This window comes from Artemia sp. Qi Xiang Cuo, chromosome 7 (genome assembly GCF_049724085.1).
Source record: "Artemia sp. Qi Xiang Cuo chromosome 7, ASM4972408v1, whole genome shotgun sequence".
Taxonomy (NCBI): Eukaryota; Metazoa; Arthropoda; class Branchiopoda; order Anostraca; family Artemiidae; genus Artemia; species Artemia sp. Qi Xiang Cuo.
Genome location: NC_142800.1, coordinates 35,276,462 through 35,298,370, shown reverse-complemented (window position 1 = coordinate 35,298,370; position 21,909 = coordinate 35,276,462). Strand labels below are relative to the sequence as shown.

The window sequence follows — 21,909 nt, the reverse complement described above, 5'->3', positions numbered from 1 at the left end:
TGGGATTGAGGGACACTGTTGTTTTAGTCCGTGTGATTTTTTCTTTACTTGATGGTCATTCAAAAAGCGAGGATTTCTGTTATATAAATAATTCTTATACCTTTCAAAATAGCTTTACGGCGTTTGAGGGACTCTGTTGTTTTATTCCATGTGATTTTTTCTATACTTAGTGGTCATTCAAAAAGCGAGGATTTCTGTTAAATAAATAATTCTTATACCTTTTAAAATAGCTTTACAGGGTTTGAGGGACTCCGTTGTTTTATTACATGTGATTTTTTCTTTACTTGATAGTCATTCAAAAAGCGAGGATTTCTGTTAAATAAATAATTCTTACACCTTTTAAAATGGCTTTACGGGGTTTGAGGGACTCTGTTGTTTTATTCCGTGTGATTTTTTCTTTACTTGGTGTTCATTCAAAAAGCGAGGATTTCTGTTAAATAAATAATTGTTATAAATTTTAAAATAGCTTTACGGGGTTTGAGTGACTCAGTTGTTTTATTCCATGTGATTTTTTCTTTACTTGATGGTCATTCAAAAAGCGAGGATTTCTGTTAAACAAATAATTCATATACCTTTTAAAATTGATTTACTGGGTTTGAGGGACTCCGTTGTTTTATTCCGTATGATTTTTCTTCACCTGGTATTCATTCAAAAAGTGAGAATTTCTGTTGAATAAATAATTCTTATATCTTTTCCGTTCTATTGAAAGCTAAGATTTCTGTTAAATAAATAATTCTTATACCTTTTAAAGTAGCTGTAAGGGGTTTGATGGACTCTATTGTTATATTCCGTGTGGTTTGTTCTTTACTTGATGGTCATTCAAAAAGCGAGGATTTCTTTTAAATAAATAATTCTTTTATTTTTTCCGTTCAATTATTTTCAGTGTAAGCCAATATAATGGAAGGGGGAGTCAAAACGGTAGTTATTTAGTACCCGGTAAACAGGTAACTTGATATGATTCATTAGAAATAGGTTATTGCTAATGATACCTCCTTGACAGATATTTTTATGGCTCTAACAATTGTACTCTATGCATGTCCAGAAACACGATGTGGCTTTCCCGTTATTGCTCTATGGCCAGTTATCGACACTACCTAGTTTATTGCATGTATTAAATCAGTATTTTTTACACAGTGGAACGATAAACACGTAACTAATATCTCTAAAAAAGTGAAGATGAAGCATTTTAAGAAAGTGTGTTCACATGATAGTGTTATTGTAGCATTAAATGCTGACAAGGAGAATTATTTAAGCTATGAAACAAGTACAAGTGGTAGCACTATCGGAAACGTATGCGTGCATTGTCATGACAGTAAGGAATTGAATTACTTTGGAGTACCAAAAATATTCAACTCTTATGATGATGGATATGAGAGATTGAGATCTTCTAAGATGATTTCGCTCAAAGAGAATGCTAACATAAATATAATAGTTAATAAAGAAGAGTATCTTTGTGCTAGTACTTGTGGTAATATGTTACTGAGTGTTAAACCATATCGTCAGCTTTCGGGTATTAGAATTTAAATGAATGCTTCATTTCATTTTTTTAAGGTTAATTTAGACGAGGTTACGTGCGCGCACGTAACCTCGTCTAAATTAACCTTAAAAAAAATGAAATAAAGCTATGTCGACTGTGCCTGTCTCACTCACTATGTGTATGCCGTCGCGGTGTGTAATCAATCATCGATCAATTTATTGTATTTTCAGAAACCTCTCCTGTCTCTGATTGGTCCCTAAAATGATTGTTGTCTAAAAAACCGGTCCGGTGGAAAACATGGAGTTTTTGTACTGATGACTTTTTTGCAATGTATAAGAACCAGTGGGGAACCCCCGTTCGTTTGGAAAGGTGCCAAGGAAAGGCAAGCAAATAGCATGTAGTTTCAAAACGTGTTTAATCACGTTTCTTGAATGCAGTATCTGTACTGTATATTCAAGAGGTGAAATCAATAAAGAGCTTGTTACTTACATACAGTTATTTTCATAATTTCTTGAATGAAATTTCCGTATTGTGTATCCAAGAGTTGACTTTAAGAAAGAAATTGTTACTTACTGAGAATTTTTTCATAATTTCTTGAATTAAATTTCTACATCGTGTAGCTAAGTGAAAATTGTTTGTGATAAAGAGAAAAAAAAGAATTGTTCTGTTATTGAAATTTCCAGACTTCATTTACATGTAATAGATACCGAGAGTTTAATGACTCCTCCCTGAAATGACTTCCAAGGGTTTTATGACTTTTCCCCACAATGAATTCAGATGGTTTTAGGGCTCATTCCTCTAGCCATAACTCCATTCAACCTTGAGCAAAGACATAAGAGTTTGATGAAGTATTTTTCTACTTAACAACTTTATTCATAACTTCCAAGATGATAGGATTGTATGATACAGAATTTATCGGTTTGAAAAAAATCATCTTGCGGTGCTATATTCTAATGTGTATTTTTATTATTGTCTATGGAAAATAAAGAAATTGATTGTTATCATTTGCTAGTGAACTATAGATTCAATGCGCTTGATAAAACACTCTAGAGTACTAAATTACGTTATATAAACAGACTGGGATTCTACGATAGAGTGATTACACCACTTAATAATGCTGGTCAGGAACTGAGAAATGTCCAGGAGGAAGTCAGTGAAATTTGCAGCTTTTTCGGAGTTGAAGCGCTCTACGTAAAGGTCAATGTACCTACAGATAAAGTTTTAATTCAAAAGTGTGATCCTAGGATTCCACTTTTCAATCTAGAAGAGTTTAAGTGTCCTAAATTTGAAGGGGGCTATCACCGTCCTGAAGACGAGGTTAGGTTCTTCGCACAGTGGATACCTAAGAACATACATGATCGTGATAAATCCATAATACATGGTAAAAACTATTCTATATCATGGGACCATCGTTTGTGGATGTTTAAGAGTGAACTCTAAGTACTATTTTTATGTAAACATTTGTTGTTGTGTTTTGTTTTGTTTTTTTCTCAAAAAAAAAAAATCTGTTAATACGTTTAAGCAATAAATATCTTTAAGCTTAACCCGTCTTTATTCTTTAGAATAGTTCTATTCTTTTCATTAAATTGTGAAGAAATTGTAAGTAACAATCGCTTTCTTGAATTCGCTTCCTGGACACAATACAGATATTTAATTCGAAAAATCATGATAAAATCGCAAGTAAGTAATAAACTCTTTATTGTTTTGACATTTAATTCGAGAAATCCCATGAGTTGAATTCAAGAAAGAGTTTGCTACTTACGATACTTTGATTTTGTCAATGCTATCCCAAGTATCTGTCAATAGATGTTGATAGAGAATATTCGATCTTATACTTAGATTTTCTCTATGTTAACCTATCTATCCGATATATGATGTCTTTGAATTCCTTTTCTTACGTCTCCGATGTTGCAATATATATTCTAAACTTTTGATATGCTAGCTTGCTCTAAAAAAAATGAATACATAACAAATTAAGGAATAATATATTTTTAATGAAATAATGTCATGTAGAATATTAATACAAAAAATATATATTATTATACATTATTAATATCAATGAACAACTTTGGAAATTTTGAATCTGTTCCATAAAATGGTTCACCATGTTCTCTCTTGATACTATAGCTATTGTCTTCTCTTAATTCGTAATCAGTAGAATAATCATTATTCCATTTTGACTCATACACAATTTTTATAGGTGTATCATCGACAGGGTCAATATGCTTTTCTTCTTTGGTATTATTTGATTCATTGACTGTTTGATCAATCGCAGTAACGTTTGCTGGTACTTTGTTTTTCATCGATTCATCTTTATATTCCTTAGTGATATTTTCTTCCAATGCCCTTTTTATTTTTCTAGCAATTGCACTGTCTATTATCACACTATTTTTACACAGGTAACAGTTCCAGCATGTAGACAGGATATGGTTTATGATATTAGTAGAAGAGTAGGCCTTTCTTTTTGTCTTTGCTTTCATTTGAATGCTAATAACCGACAGCTTATGATATGGCTTAACACTGGGCAACATGTTACCACAAGCACTATCAAGTAGATACCCATCTTTATCAAATATTTTTTTTATGTCAGCATTCTGTCTGAGTGAAATCATATTCAAAGATTTCAATCTCGCATATCAACTATTATAGGACTTAACTATCTTTGGTACTCCAAAGAAATTCAATTCCTTACAGTTATGACAATACACGCATACGTTTCAGATAGTGCCACCACTTGTACTTGTTTCATAGTTTAAATAATTATCCTTGTCAGCATTCAATGCTACAATAACACTATCATGTGAAAACAATTTCTTAAAATGCTTCATCTTCACTTTTTTAGAGATATTAGTTACGTGTTTATCGTTCCACTGTCTAAAAAATATTGATTTAATACATGCAATAAACTAGGTAGTGTCGATAACTGGCCATAGAGCAATAAAGGGAAAGCCAAATTGTGTCTCTGGGCAAGCATAGAGTACAATTGTTTGAGCCATAAAAATATCTGTCGAGGAGGTATCATTAGCAATAACCTACTTCTAATGAAGCATATTAAGTCACCTGTTTACCGGGTACTAAATAACTACCGTTTTTACTCCCCCTAGCATTATATTGGCTTACACTGAAAATAATTGAACAGAAAAAATATAAGAATTATTTATTTAACAGAAATCCTCCCTTTTTGAATGACAATCAAGTAAAAAAAAATCACACGGAATAAAACAACAGAGTCCCTCGAACCCCTTAAATCTATTTTAAAAGTTTCAAGAACTATCCATTTTACAGCACTGCTTGCATTTTTAATGTATATCGTGAAAAGAAAAAATTTCATTGAATAAAACAACAGAGACCCTCAAACCCCGTAAAGCTTTTCTAAAAGGTATAAGAATTATTTCTTTAACATATATCCTTGCGGTCAATTGATTTACCACCCTGAAACTCAAAAATAACACGGAATCCATCAATATAGTTTCTCGAACCCTCCTAAGCTATTTTAAAAGGCATGGTACTTATTTATTTAACAGAAATCCTCGCTTTTTGAATGAACACCAAGTAAAGAAAAAATCACACGGAATAAAACAACAGAGTCCCTCAAACCACTTAAAGCTATTTTAAAAGGTATAAGAATTATTTATTTAACAGAAATCCTCGCTTTTTGAATGACGATCAAGTAAAGAAAAAATCACACGGAATAAAACAACAGAGTCCCTCAAACCCCGTAAAGCTATTTTAAAAGGTATAAGAATTATTTATTTAACAGAAATCCTCGCTTTTTGAATGAACACCAAGTAAAGAAAAATCACACGGAATAAAACAACAGAGCCCCTCAAACCCCGTAAAGCCATTTTAAAAGGTATAAGAATTATTTATTTAACAGAAATCCTCTCTTTTTGAATGACCATCAAGTAAAGAAAAAATCACAAGGAACAAAACAACGGATTCCCTCAAACCCCGTAAATCTATATTAAAAGTTTTAAGAATTATTTATTTAACAGAAATCCTCGATTTTTGAATTACCACCAAGTAAAGTAAAAATCACACTGAATAAAACAACAGAGTCCCTCAAACCCCGTAAAGCTATTTTAAAAGGTATAAGAATTATTTATTTAACAGAAATCCTCGCTTTTTGAATGACCATCAAGTAAAGAAAAAATCACATGGAATAAAACAACAGAGTCCCTCAAACCCCGTAAAGCTATTTTAAAAAGGTATAAGAATTATTTATTCAACAGAAATCCTTGCTTTTTGTATGACAATCAAGTAAAGAAAAAATCACATGGAATAAAACAACGGAGTCACTCAAACCATATAAAGCAATTTTAAAAAGTATAAGAATTATTTATTTAACAGACATAATTGCCTTTTGAATGACTATCAAATAAAGAAAAAATCCCATGGAATAATACAACAGAGCTTCTCAAACCCCGTACAGGTATTTTAAAAGGTATAAGAATTATTTCTTTAACAAGAATCTTTTCTTTTTGAATGAAAACCAAGCAAATACAAAAACACAATGAATAAAACAACAGAATCACACAAACCCTTTAAAGCCATTTTTTAAGGTATAAAAATTATTTATTTAACAGGAACCCTCGCTTTTTGAATAAACACCATGCAAAGGAAAAATCACACGGAATAAAACAACAGTATCTCTCAAAACCCTTAAAGCAATTTTAAAATGTATAATAATTATTTATTTAACAGAAATCCTTGCATTTTGAATGAAAACTAAATAAATAAAAAAATCACACCGAATAAAACAACAGAGTCCCTCAAACCCCGTAAAGCTATTTTAAAAGGTATAAGAATTATTTATTTAACAGAAATCCTTGCTTTCAATTGAACGGAAAAAATATAAGAATTATTTATTTAACAGAAATCCTCGCTTTTTGAATGAACACCAAGTAAAGAAAAAATCACACGGAATAAAACAACAGAGTCCCTCAAACCCCGTAAAGCTATTTCAAAAGGTATAAGAATTATTTATTTAACAGAAATCCTCTGCTTTCAATTGAACGGAAAAAAATATAAGAATTATTTATTTAACAGAAATCCTCGCTTTTTGAATGAACATCAAGTAAAGAAAAAATCACACCAAATCAAACAACAGAATCCCTCAAACCCCGTAAAGCCCTTTTAAAATATACTATAACTATTTTTTTAATATGAATACTCGATTTTTTAATTACCACCATGTAAAGAAAAAAATCACTTAGAGTAAAACAACGGAGTCCCTCAAACCCCGTAAAGCTATTTTAAAAGGTATAAGAATTATTTATTTAACAGAAATCCTCGCTTTTTGAATGAACACCAAGTAAAGAAACTAACTGTTTCGCCGAAATGTCCAAAACGGTTGCGTCCAAATAATATTTTTGATATCACCGCGTTGTCACATTTTAAATTATCAAGAATCCTTTTTTCCTGTGTTAATATATCTCTTCATCTAAGATAAAAATATCCGGTTATTTGAAACCCACTTTGTAACGATCTATTAAAATTCAAATTATACCTGTCAAATTAATATTAAACCTTCTCGATGGCTTATTTTGATAAAAGACAAAGCTAAGTGAAAAAATATATCTTAGTCTCATAACACTTTTTCAAACATCAACTGCGAATAGTGATTTGTTTATATAGAGTTTGTTTAAAGAAATAATGAATATCTTGCATTAGAAAACATCTTTCTTAAAAGAGAGATTACAAGTAAGGTTTTATAAATCTATAAAAAAGTATGATAAGCTATTCACTACTTCTGTGTTATAACCACTCTTTTATATACTGATAATTTGGTAAATAGTAATGAAAGAAAATGAAATAGGATTATTATAGAATAGTTTAGAAACAAATTTAAGTTTTACTCATCAAAAGTTACGCGCTTGAGAAAATTTGCCTTATTTTTGAAAATACGGAAAAAAAAAAAATTATATACTTTTACAAATTCTGACTGCATTTGTACATCTGAAGTCCCTGGCAAAGCATGAAGAGGAGTGTCCTCCTGATCTTGACCAGATGAGGCTGATGCATTATATGAAAGCATCCATTCCCTCTTAAATTTTCTACCAGGTTGCATAGTGGTCTGTATAGAGCTGGCACTTGGCTTGATTGAATTTAATGGTTCGATTACTCCTGCTTCGGCTTTGTCCTTGGCTTTGTTCAATTTTGCACGTTTTTGCTGCGATGATTGATCAACGGCATTCTAAAATAAAAATCATTTTCAGTTTTCAAACTATTTAGCTTACGGAAGGGTACTGCCCCCCCCCCTTCAATATCACTATCAAACCCCCAAAAGTTGAAAAAATGACGCAATTTAATTAGCTAGCTCAATTCTTACTTATTCAGAATATTAACGGAGGGCATTGGGCCTTCAATTTCATAGTATCAAACACGAAAAGTTGACAATTATATATATTTTTTTTTTATATGCCAAGCATTTAAAACTTATATATCTAAATTATAAATATCACAGTACTAAACCCCCAAAAGTTGAAAAAATGAAACATGCAGTTAACCTGGACTAAATAAATAATTGTAAACGAAGAACTTTTTTCTCCTTCCAGATTAAAAATTAAAGTGCCCAGTTCGTAACCGGGGCGGTTACGAACCGGGGCTGACCGGGGCGGTGGTCAGCAACCTGCTCGCGGTACCCCTGCTTATACTAATCTAAGCTGACCATTTTGTTCCAGTTCGTTGGTTGGTCGGTGGGCTAGTAACCCGCCACCGTAAAAACTAATTACTCAAGAAACAGCAACAGATTGCCTCGGATTGACTTCTTCTTCTTCTGTGATGACGACTAATGCACGCCCCCGGACTTGATTCTTGAAAACGGCCGATTGTTTTCGTATTGGATATTGGAATGTTAGAACAGTTAATCAAGAAACACAGCCAGGAAAGCACAACAGTGTTATGAGAACCCTTGATAAGTTCCGTATTGACATAGCTGGACTTTCTGAGACCAGGCTTACTGGTTTTGGGACTTTGAAATCTGAGATTTACCATATCTTGTATTCCGGACTTGAGACTAGAAAAGAAGCAGGTGTCGCAATGGCACTAAGTAATCGGGCCAAAAAATGCCTAGTGGACTGGGAACCAATTGGTGAGCGGATTCTTCGTGCCCGTTTCGCCCCTTCACAGGCCAAATTGACAGTTATTGTAGTGTACACCCCAACGAATGATGCCTGTGATCAAACCAAAGATGACTTTTATCGCGCGTTATTGAATGTTGTTGCAAAAACACGTCATCATGATATTGTGACTGTGTGTGGGGACTTTAATGCTAAAATTGGAGGTGATGCTTCTTATGCCCCAACTATCCTCGGTAAACATGGACTGTGTGAAATTAATGACAATGGTGTGCGACTAATCGATTTTTGCGCTACTCATGAACTTATCGTCGGCGCCACATGGTTTCCACATAAACAGATTCACAAGTATACTTGGAAATCGCCTGATGGTGTAACACGAAATGAAATAGACCATATCCTAATTGAGAGGCGCAGGCGACGATGTTTAGAGGATGTTAGAACCTTCCGAGGTGCCGACTGTTATTCCGATCACCAACTTGCTGTTGCCAAGTTCAAGCTGAAACTAAAAACTGTGACAAAGCCCCAGCGGCCAGTGAAAACCATCAATTTGAGGAAATTGCAGGACCCGAACGTATTGCAAAAGTATACTACAGCTTTGTCAAACAAGTTTTCCCTTCTAAGGGACGAAGTGTCGCTTGATAGTCAGTGGGAAAAAATTGCAGAAACCGTGAAAGAGGTCGCACAAGAAGTTGTGGGCTACAACAGGAAGAAGAAAGAGCAGTGGATATCTGAAAGTAGTTGGGATATTATTGATCAAAGGTCACAACTCAAAATCCTCGTAGATAAGTATGACCATAGCACGACTTGTTCTAGAGAATATGTAGATAACCTGAAAACGCAGTACAAGCGTCTCCATAAGCAAGTCAAAGCAGCAACCAGGGATGATAAGAGGATTTACCTCGAAACTATGGCCGAACAGACGGGGAGATAGCCGTACTGTGTATGCCATAACGAAGCAGTTGGCGGGTATTTCAAAGGCGTCGTCAACCCAAGTTGAAAGCAAAGATGGCATTTTATTAACCCAGACTGATGACATAGTCCGACGCTGGAAAGAGCATTTTAGCGAGGTACTAAATCAGATACCTCCCACAACTACTTTAAATATCCCTGAAGAACCACTGTTCGATCTTGGAATATGCCCTGGACCTCTCATACTTATTGAAGTCAAGGAGGCCCTAAAGACTTTGAAAAACGGAAAGGCTGCAGGCAATGATGGCATATCACCAGAATTACTGAAGTACGGTAGAAGCGCCCTAGCCGAACCCATATTTGAACTTCTTTCCCGTGTTTGGGATGAAGAAAAAATCCCTAGTGAATGGTCGAAGGCAGTAATTGTAAAACTCTTCAAAAAGGGACAAAAGACTAAGTGTGATAATTGGAGAGGTATTGCTTTACAGTCTGTTGGCAGCAAAGTTCTGTGCCAAATAATTCTTAACAGGATTCAAAGTAAAGTGGAGAAAGTTCCGAGAGATGAGCAGCACGGATTCCGCCAGAATAGATCGTGTTGTTACCTGATATTTAGCCTGAGAGTCCTGCTGGATGAATCCAATGAATGGCAAGTTCAGCTACTTATAGTATTTATAGATTTTCTCAAAGCCTTCGACTCGATACATCGCGGAACCATGTGGAAGATTTTAGTGCATTATGGAATTCCGACCAAAATTGTAAATATAATTAAAGTGCTATATCATGATATCATGTGCGCAGTACAGACAGAGGGTGGCCTAACGGAGTGGTTTTCTGTTCAGTCAGGTGTAAGGCAGGGCTGCTTTCTATCACCATTATTGTTTGCCATAGTGATAGATTTTGTTCTCCGTGGATGCAGTTTTAGTGGTGGTCTACAGTTAAATCCACTGAGAGAACTCAATGATGGTGATTTTGCAGACGATGTTGCCCTTATTACCCACGACCCAGAAGATATGCAACGCAACATTAATGAACTCGGTCGTATGGCAAATGCTGTCGGACTCTCCATAAATGCTAACAAGACCAAATAAATGTCGAATGCAGTCATACCTGACTTAGCCGAAGGACTTTTGGTTAACAACGAGGAAATTGAGGAAGTGAGAGAGTTCAAGTATCTCGGCAGCATTCTTACGCAAGATGCCAATTCCGAAAGAGAAATACTGTGCCAAATAACATTGGCTGGGTCTGCTTTCAGCTACTTTAGAAATGTTTGGAGAAATAATAAATATTCCCAGAAGTTAAAGCTTAAAATTTATAATAGCAATGTGGTCTCTGTCCTTATGTACGGTTGCGAAACTTGGAACATCACTGCTCAACTAGAACGACGACTCCAGGCATTCGACAATAATTGCCTAAGGTATATCCTAAATATACATTGGACAGAAAGAATACGAAATGATGAAATCTATCGTATGACAAATCATACCCCCATCCTTGATCTTATTAGAAAGCGGTGATGGATGTATTGGGGGCATATGGTGCGAATGGGGGAAGGAAGGCTGCCGCACGATGCATGGTGTTGGACACCCCCGGTCTCCGCAAATCAGGGAGACCGAAAATGACCCTTGGCAGGTCGCTAATGAAGGAGGCGAAGCTGGCGAGGTCCTCGTTGGAGGAGCTATGGTTGAAGGCTCAGGACAGGTCGTCGTGGCGAATCACTGTTGCTGCCTTATGTGCCCCCAGGCGTAGGAGGACCTAAGTACTAAGTAAGTAAGTTCAGGCATAGTTCGTAAGTTAATTCATAACTCAATTTTGAAAAAGCCACTTAATGACTAGACAAAAATAGATTTTTTTTTATTATAGCGAAACTGACCGACCCTGTTTTGAATATTTAGCGAAATGCTTTTTAAAAGAGCTAACAACACAGTGAAAAAAAGCGTAAGAAAGGATGGTAAAAGGAAATTCTTCCCTAACTTAATGACGAGACAGAAAAATAGATTTCTTTTTATTATAGCGAAACTGACTGACCCTGTTTTGAATGTTTAGCTAAATACTTTTTAAAAGAGCTAACAACACAGTGAAAAAAAAAACGTAAGTAAGGAAGGTAAAGGAAATTCTTCCATAACTTAATGACGAGACAAAAAAATAGATTTCTTTTTATTATAGCGAAACTGACTGACCCTGTTTTGAATATTTAGCGAAATGCTTTTTAAAATAGATAACAACACAGTGAAAAAAAACGTAAGAAAGGATGGTAAAGGAAATTATTCCCTGACTTAATAACAGTACAAAAAAAATAGATTTCTTTTTAATATAGCGAAACTGACCAACCCTGTTTTGAATATTTAGCGAAATGCTTTTTAAAAAAGCTAACAAAACAGTGAAAAAAAAAAGCGTAAGTAAGGAAGGTAAAAGGAAATTCTTCCCTAACTTAATGACGAGACAAAAAAATATATTTCTTTTTATTATAGCGAAACTGACCGACCCTGTTTTGAATATTTAGAGAAATGCTTTTTAAAAGAGCTAACAACACAGTGAAAAAAAGCGTAAGTAAGGAAGGTAAAGGAAATTCTTCCCAAACTTAATCACGGGACAAAAAAAAATAGATTTATTTTTATTATAGCGAAACTGACTGACCCTGTTTTGAATATTTAGCGAAATGCTTTTTAAAAGAGCTAACAACACGGTGAAAAAAAGCGTAAGAAAGGAAGGTAAAAGGAAATTCTTCCCTAACTTAATGACGAGACAAAAAAAATAGATTTCTTTTTATTATAATAATGAGAAAATTTTACTCACCAGAAGTCGCTTAGAATATTCCATATCTCTATCAATGTAAATTTTTGCAAAAATAGTTAATACTGCTACAATGAATGAACTATTCAAACTGTAAGAAATTCTAATCTGAAACTTGAATATATACAAAAAATAATTGATATATATTGGCAGCTAAACAAGACGCACCGGTTTTTTCTGACACGGATTTACCCTAAAAGACATGTATATCATGAAGTAGAAATCTAGTCTACGTAAATTATGTCAGAAAAACTTGTCCTTCATAACATATTATGCAATTTTCCAACTAGCACAAGATGGAACATAGTATAATGCCATGTGAGGGAGCTCTGAATCTCTTTGAAAAGGTGTAGAGCTTCTATAGAATAACGTAGAAATTGCTATATGTCTGGGCAAATCCAGAAGGCCATGTGAGGGAGCTCTGAATCTCTTTGAAAAGGTGTAGAGACGTACGCAAATAACGTTGAAATTGCTATATGTCTGGGCAAATCCAGAAGGCGCATACTACTCGTAACTCTTCAAGAAAACAACTTTTGTGAAATCTCCTATAGGAGATTTACCCCATCTAGCGTATAACCCCTATAGGTGTTATAACCCCATCTATTGGTATGCCAGGGAATGCGTTAATCCAAAGCCTTTTTATTGGATATTTCTCCCAGAGTTACTGGTCTCCTAAAAAAAGGTATCGAAAACTGATGCTCTGAGTTTCTTGCTTACATTAGAGATGAAAACATGGACAAACATAGTTTTCGATGCCCACCCATGAAAGAATGTTGTATTTCAAAGCGGCAATTCATATCTCATTTGTACCTGCCACATAAACGAATTGGCCATGACCGGAATGACCAAGAAAATATTGGACCCTTGACCTTAGCACACCCACACACCAATTCAGTGTCTTATTAGATACTGGCTGGATAATTTAGTGGAGTTTCGGACTCAGTTCGGACACGCAATGATATGATCAGAGGAGGTTCTAAGTGACTGCCCTTATGTTTGATTAATATTGGTAATTACCATGGATGGGAGCGGTTAATTATATTCAACGCACTAACTCACACTCTAATTATTAGTTTAGTGAAATACCATTAAAGGTGAAGTTGTACTTTGAATCAATTGTTTGCTGGCGTGAGAAGAAAACGCTCATCTTCTATTTTTATCTTGCAGTCGCTTGCGAGGTTCTTTTCAAGGCCAAAAATCACTTCCCAAACCAATTTCATTCAAGTCTTCACCCTTATTTTATGCCTTTTCTTATGACACATAGGCCAGCATAAATATTGCACCGCCTAGCGTAAAAGGCAGATGTCAAGTTTTAGTATTTTATATTTCACATCTTACAAATTTCAAAGGTGTCAGCCGTTCCTACTATACTGAACAAAAACAAACCAAAATTACTAGTCAAATAAGAAGCATCTTAAATGTCTGCAGTAAATGACTTTATAAAACACTCACTGATGAAAGCTACAGCTTCTTGGGTTTTGATGGGCATCCACGGATTGAATAGAACATTATACCTAAATAGGAATTAACTCTTCACTTAGAAATAATACAAAATTACAAACAGAATAATTCGTATCTTAGAAACGTTGAAAGGCTTTCCCTAAAATGGAGCTTAATCTGAAAATCGTTGACATTTATGAACGGCAACATAAACAGTTTGACTAAAAAACAATCCTTTTACGATTTGATCATTATTATGGTACACGAGGAATCTTACTCATTTCTAAAATCAAATATTTAAATTAATGAAACAGTCAAAGTTGTGTACTTAACAAATCGTATCATCTCGCTGCCATATCTTTGGTCTTCACCAGGTTACGAAATTTGCAATTGCAACCTGATTCTCACACGGAGTTGTGAAAATACCACTATCTTTTTGAAGTATTATTATGGTTACATACGGGGCCGTATCCAGTATTTTGTTCGGGACAGTTACTTTTTTCAGGGGGGTACACAATTTTTTTTTAACGCATCAAAAATCCAAGGCCGTAGGCTACCCAGAATTTTTTTTTTCGGAGAGGGTTTTACTCAAAAATAAATTTTCGGGGGGGGGGGGGGGGGTAGACAAAAAAACTCAAAAATGCATGCAAAATTTGTTTATATACATTTTTTTTACGCTTTCGGGGAGGGGGCTCAAACCGGGTAACCCCCCCCCCTGGATACGGTCCTGCAAAAATCTATTTATATACATTTTTGATACGTTTTCATGAGTCAGAAAACGTTTCGGGGAAGAGGGGTGTTCAAACTACCCTCCCGAGATACGGCCTTGATTACAGAAAAATGTTGATGTCTATTTAAAGTTGAATTCTGAACCTTAATAACAATTGTCGTAATAAATAGAGAATTCTTTCCTCGCTGAATCCAAAACTATCACTTGATTAGCGTGAAGATTTTCATCAGATTTAGTGAGAACAATGCCAGAGTTTCTCGACCGGTGTTCCCAATACCCAAAAAGGTTTCACCGAAAGTTTTTAAAGGTTCAACGAGTAAGAGCTACAAGGCACTAGGATGAAATCGCGTGAAGTACGAAAGATAAATACGTGCATTGCGTTGCAAAAGTAAAAAGGGGAAGAAACACTGCTTTAGATACTACAAAACCCCTGGAATCCCAAACTGTAGAAAAAAGTGCTTTTTTTTAACTATGGCGTCCATAAATAAGTTTTTAATGCCTACTGTCACTGAAAGTCGACAGACGGAGCATGCGTATTTTTCAAGTGGTTAAAATATAAAGCATCTGATCGAAGTCTAACAGGTAGCAGAACCACATCAACTTTGCAGGGCAGAAAAGGACAAGGGGAAAATTCTGATGAAAGTGTTTAAGCACGCCCGTAAACAGAGGTGTATCCAGGGGGGAGGAGAGGGGCTTGAACTCCACTCCAAAATTATTGTCAGACTCGTAAAAACGTAAGAAAAATGTATATAAATAAATATTTGATTTTTTTAATTTTTTTGTGACCCCTGACCCCTCCAAAAAAAAAATTTGGTTACGGCCCTGTGCATAGACTGGTTTGTTCTAATGAACCTCCAAGTATAACTTGAAATTCTGCGATAAAAGTCAAACATTGAGAGTAGCGTTAAATTCAAAATCATAGACGCCACAATTTCTGAAGATGATTCTAAAGTAAATTACCTTTCAAGCTATATTTATTTATTTTTTATGAATATTTTTTTATAATTATTTTATAATTATTTTTTATAATTATTTTTTTATAATTATTTTTTTATATATTTTTTTTCTAGTCATCGTACCGACAATCTAAGAAGTATAAACGTTATGTCCTCAAGACTGAGTCATAAAATACGGTGGCTTATTTATTTGCTCTTTTTTCTACTACTTTCCTGTTGTTGGTCAACTGTGTACACCATGTAAAAGTGCTTTCTTTCTTCCTTAAGGTTTACATCATTATTTTTAATAATAATTCAATATCTAATTGATCCTGTAATCATCTAAATATTCATCGACACCATAGGAAAAACTAGACTTACATTGCTTGGGCAACGTGAGGTGTTGCAGCAGCAACACTTTGCAAATAATATATTGCTTTTAAAATAATATATTGCTTTGTGACCAGTTGAACCTTGTCCTTTTAATCGTTGGCATCGTTACGGATTAAAAATTATAATACCATACCATAGATCTAATTAGTGCTGTTAATCATTATATCCCTAATTTTTCGAATGATACTGCTACAGCCGCTTTTTACTATAATAATTGCAAAACTGTCAGTGTCATTTTGATGTATTTTTTTAATATGATCGCTGCGCAACCGTATGGAGGCAAATTTTCTTATCCTCAAATACATCAGCAAAAATAATCCACTAATAATTATTTGTCTTAACCTAAAAGGCATATCAGGAATCAGTTAGGTATACCAACTACACCAATAGGTACACCAACTTGGAAAAGTTCTAAGCACCTCATTGACAATAGGTACACCAACTTGGAAAAGTTCTAAGCACCTCATTGACAAAGATGACTAGATTGCCAGTCGGACCCTTACCGCTTTCTAGTAATAAGCTCAAATCGGCAGACCAACATAAGCCTTTAACATTCTGCCTCAATTACTAGCAAAAACCATCATTTCTGGCCCCAAGCAAGATTTATGCGCATCTCTCCAAAATAGAATATCATTTTCATTAATCCGTCTTGAGATCCTTCCAGGAAAAAACCTTGTAGGTTGGACCCTTACCGCTGTCTAGTAATAAGCTCAAATCGGCAGACCAACATAAGCCTTTAACATTCTGCCTCAATTACTAGCAAAAACCATCATTTCTGGCCCCAAGCAAGATTTATGCGCATCTCTCCAAAATAGAATATCATTTTCATTAATCCGTCTTGAGATCCTTCCAGGAAAAAAACTTGTAGGACGGACCCTTGCCGCTTTCTAGTAATAAGCTCAAATCGGCAGACCAACATAAGCCTTTAACATTCTGCCTCAATTACTAGCAAAAACCATCATTTCTGGCCCCAAGCAAGATTTATGCGCATCTCTCCAAAATAGAATATCATTTTCATTAATCCGTCTTGAGATCCTTCCAGGAAAAAACCGCGTAGGTCGGACCCTTACCGCTTTCTAATAATAAGCTCAAATCGGCAGACCAACATAAAAAAGAGGACGAAACCAAAGTGTCGCTCCTGCAAAACGCACAAACTTCACATTTTGTAGATAATGCCTATAGGGCATTCACAAACGATAAGGATAAAGAAATTCTTAGGGTGCGACGTTAAATTGACATTTCACTTATTGCGTCTTTTTTTATAGGGATAGGAAGCAAACCTGTCGCCAAACCCTGCGGCAGCGGAATCAAACCCCAGCCCTAGATTGCCAATAGGTACACCAACTTGGAAAAGTTCTAAGCACCTCATTGACAAAGATGACCATGGTCTAACACTGGATAATTACTTTCAAGTTTCTATATTGCCTCAACTTTTAACCCGAAATCTTTCTTTCAATATGTATATTAAAAATGAGGTTGTTAAACCCCTCGATACCTTTTAAATGGTATATCTCATGAAGGAGCTCAAAACTTGTAATCGTATCAAACAGTTCGTGGTAACGAACTGTAAGTAAGGAGCGACCCGGCTCAATGGTAACCGAAACTCTAGAAAACGGTATTTTGATACAAATAGATACATCAAAATAATCAGATTTTAATACAGATTTCAAATATATAACTTTCATCACGTTTGATCCTAGCCATCAAAAGTTAGGCGCCTGAGAAAATTTGGCTGATTTTCGAAAAAAGGGGGAAAGACCCCCTAAAAGTTATAGAACCTTCATGAAAATCACACCATCATATTCCGCGTATCAAAGAACCCTACTATAGAGGTTTCAAGCTCCCATCTACAAAAATGTGGAATTTTGCATTTTTTGCCAGAAGAAAGATAACGGGTGCGTGTTTATTTGTTTGTTTGTTGTTTTTTTTTCCCAGGGGTGATCGTATCGAGCCAGTTGTCCTAGAATATCGTGGGAGGGCTCACTGGAATGGAAATTAAAAGTTCTAGTGCCCTTTTTAAGTGGCAAAAAAAATGGAGGGCAACTAGGCCCCCTCCCACGCTCATTTTTTTCCCAAAGTCACCTGATCAAAATTTTGAGATAGCCATTTTGTTCAGCATGTTCTAAAATATTATAAGTATGTCTTTTAGGATGACTTAATCCCCCAAAGTTCCCGGGGGGAGGGCTGAAAGTTATGAACTTTACCCAATGTTAACATATAGTATTGGTTATTTGGTAGCATACAGACGTCTTCAGGGGAGATTTTTCCTGGTAGTGGGGGGGGGGATTGTTGGGTCGGGGGTTATGTCGGAGGATCTTTCTATGAAGGAAGTTTTCATGGGGGAGGGGATATTGCTATGAAAGGGACGCTGGACTTCCCAGCATTATTTAAAAAAAATCAGAAATTTAATATAAAAAAACAAGTATTTCAACTGCAACAGCAGCAACATCGAAACTTTAAACGAACAGAAAATATTACATATGTGATTGGGTTCACCCCATAGTCAATGCCTCGCTCTTTAAGCCAAAGATTTTTTAGTACTTTCATAAGAACTATTTATTCTAATTAACGGGCTTTGTGATTAAGCGGTCATTTTTAAAGAATTGGAACAAAATTCGAACTTTTGCTTAAAGAGCAAGGTATTGACTAGGGGCGAACCCCTAATAAACGTATTAAAAATATATGAATATAGAAGTTCGTTACGTTAGTTAATTCGTAAGTTACGTATATTTATTACTAATAAAAACGTTCGTAAATAAAATTAAACAAGTTTCGAGAAAGCCATTTAACCAAATAAATGTAAATTAATATGAAAATTTAGTTTTAATTATTCATGTACGGTGAGCCAAGATCAAAACCTGCATTTATTCAAAAACATTCAAAAATTAAATAAAAAAAACAAGTTATTTAAGCTGAAAGTAAGGAGCGAAATTAAATCTTAAAACGAACAGAAATTATTATGTATATGAAAGAGACTGCCCCCTCCTCAACGCCTCACTCTTTACGCTAAATTTTTTTATTTTTTAAAAAAATAAAGTTGTGAGACAGAGTCAAACTTTAGCGTAAAGAGCGAGGCGTTGAGGAGGGGACAGTCCCTTTCATATAAAGAATAATTTCTGTTCGTTTTAAGTTTTAATGTCGCTCCTTACTTTCAGTTTAAAAAACTTGTTTTTTTTTATTTAATAATACTATCTAACCTAGTTGCTACTATAATGCTATCCGTGGCTTTTCATAATCATACTACAATGCATAGCCTACACGCGGCAACAATAAAAGAAGAGTACATCAGTCAGTAAAATTACATAATCCCTACTCCCTGTAGACGACAGTCTAACAACAGGGGTGGATCTAGGGGGCCCCCCAATATTTTCCCGGCGCCCTCATTCCGTTTTTTCTTTTCTTTTTATAAATAAACTTGCCAATTTGGTCAATTACTGGCGCCCTGGTCGTATCCCCCCCACCCCAAGACTTAACTTTAGATCCGCCTTTGTCTAAAAAACGATTCTTAATTAACTCCATCACTTAATTCTGTCTTCTATTTCTTTTGATCAAATAAAAGGCGGACTAATTGGCAGAAGTTTCTAACTTCTTAACCAAGAAGATGACCGTGCTCTACTAACAATCTCTTACTTGTACTTCTCTCTAGGTAGCGGACATAAAACCAATTTTTTCGTACCCTCAACTTTATCAAAAGCAAATAATAAGTACGCAATCTTGCAAAAGATGCCAGCTTCTCATCACAAAAATGACCAAAGTATAATTTTATTAATTGTACCAAATCGTCCTAAATACTTTTCCGATTTTTTATTTATTATTTTTTAACAAAAATATATTTTGCAACCTAATAACATCTTTGATAATAATATTGTTATGTGACTCTTATGCTTTGACAGTTAAAAGTCCAAAAAAATAATTGTTACTTAAAAGTCTCTCCCTAGTCTTAAAATTTAAACCATATGTTTTTCTAATTTTTACCGCAACACTAAAGTTGTCAGTTCCCCAAAATTTTAATATGGTATTTCTGTCCCCTTAACCAAGAAGACGACTAGGTTCCGACAATCTATTCTTGCTTGAACGCCCCTCTCCGTAGCGGACATAAAACCGAACTTTTCGTACCCTCAAATGCATGGGGACTTAATAATAGGTACAATAACTATAAAAAAGATGGCAACCCCTCATTGCAAAGATGACAGAGACGTAACAGCGAATTAGGCTCTGCCTCAATTACTAGCAAAAACCATCGTTTCTGGCCCCAAGCAAGATTTATGCGCATCTCTCCAAAATAGAATATCGTTTTCATCAATCCGTCTTGAGATCCTTCCAGCAAAAAACCGCGTAGGTCGGACCCTTACCGCTTTCTAGTAATAGGCTCAAATCGGCAGACCAACATAAGCCTTTAACATTCTGCCTCAATTACTAGCTAAAACCATCATTTCTGGCCCCAAGCAAGATTTATGCGCATCTCTCCAAAATAGAATATCATTTTCATTAATCCGTCTTGATTTCCTTCCAGGAAAAAACCTTGTAGGTCGGACCCTTACCGCTTTCTAGTAATAAGCTCAAATCGGCAGACCAACATAAGCCTTTAACATTCTGCCTCAATTACTAGCAAAAACCATCATTTCTGGCCCCAAGCAAGATTTATGCGCATCTCTCCAAAATAGAATATCATTTTCATTAATCCGTCTTGAGATCCTTCCAGGAAAAAAACTTGTAGGTTGGACCCTTACCGCTGTCTAGTAATAAGCTCAAATCGGCAGACCAACATAAGCCTTTAACATTCTGCCTCAATTACTAGCAAAAACCATCATTTCTGGCCCCAAGCAAGATTTATGCGCATCTCTCCAAAATAGAATATCATTTTCATTAATCCGTCTTGAGATCCTTCCAGGAAAAAAACTTGTAGGACGGACCCTTGCCGCTTTCTAGTAATAAGCTCAAATCGGCAGACCAACATAAGCCTTTAACATTCTGCCTCAATTACTAGCAAAAACCATCATTTCTGGCCCCAAGCAAGATTTATGCGCATCTCTCCAAAATAGAATATTATTTTCATTAATCCGTCTTGAGATCCTTCCAGGAAAAAACCGCGTAGGTCGGACCCTTACCGCTTTCTAATAATAAGCTCAAATCGGCAGACCAACATAAAAAAGAGGACGAAACCAAAGTGTCGCTCCTGCAAAACGCACAAACTTCACATTTTGTAGATAATGCCTATAGGGCATTCACAAACGATAAGGATAAAAAAATTCTTAGGGTGCGACGTTAAATTGACATTTCACTTATTGCGTCTTTTTTTATAGGGATAGGAAGCAAACCTGTCGCCAAACCCTGCGGCAGCGGAATCAAACCCCAGCCCTAGATTGCCAAGCAGAGCATCAATGTAATGTGCTATCGTGGATTGTACTTTTGTACATGCGAAATTAATAGAATAATAGCAATACTAAATAGCAAGAAAAGGAAAAGGGGAAGCGATTGATCGGATCAGAAATAAGTCTAATGATTTGCTTCCAAAAAGGGGCAGAAAGATGACAATTTATATGCAATTTTGGTAGAATTTGGAAAGATTTATGCCTGAGCCAAGGCCTTCAATATTCCATTTAGCACAGCCTTAAATAGTCTTAGTCTCTGTTTATTTCAAGGTGAAGCGTACCCTATCAACAGCTGATAAAAGTATCTTTCTTTTTCAATCCCTTGATTCATAGTCTTATTTTTTAGTTTTTGTAAAACATGTTTGCTCGGATGCTCCCTGTGATAATGTCGTACTATGGCTAAGTGGCAGTTAGTAAATGTGGTAAATGGGCTTGCCAAGCATAAATAATTTTTGTGCTTGGATAATGTCTTACTTTGGCTAAGTGGCAGTTGGTAAATGTGCTTGCTAAATACCAAACACATTAAATACCCAGTGTTATAGATCAATTGAAATTGGCCACGATCAGAAAGAAAAACTTCATATTGGGGAGCCAGGAAAATATACTTATTTCAAATATTATTCGCTTTTTCTTGGCAGTTAGGGATGCCTAGGGTTCCCAAAATTGAGGGTGCTAGTACTTCTTATGAAAAAATTTAGCCACATAAATAAAAAAAGAAAGAATCAGCAAGCTTATCATCCTACAGTCTTCAAACGCTCAAGAGCTTTACTACTTTTTTATA

General features: G+C 35.3%; 1 protein-coding gene across 1 annotated transcript; it reads left to right on the top strand.

Annotated features, from left to right (window-relative positions):
* The first annotated feature begins 8,380 nt into the window (after window positions 1-8,380).
* On the top strand, window positions 8,381-21,183 carry LOC148950203 (protein CFDP2-like). The gene is made up of 2 exons (XM_089091802.1): window positions 8,381-9,141; window positions 21,060-21,183. The coding sequence occupies exons 1-2, from the start codon at window positions 8,381-8,383 to the stop codon at window positions 21,181-21,183; spliced, it is 885 nt and encodes a 294-aa protein (XP_088947928.1).
* Window positions 21,184-21,909: the final 726 nt, after the last annotated feature.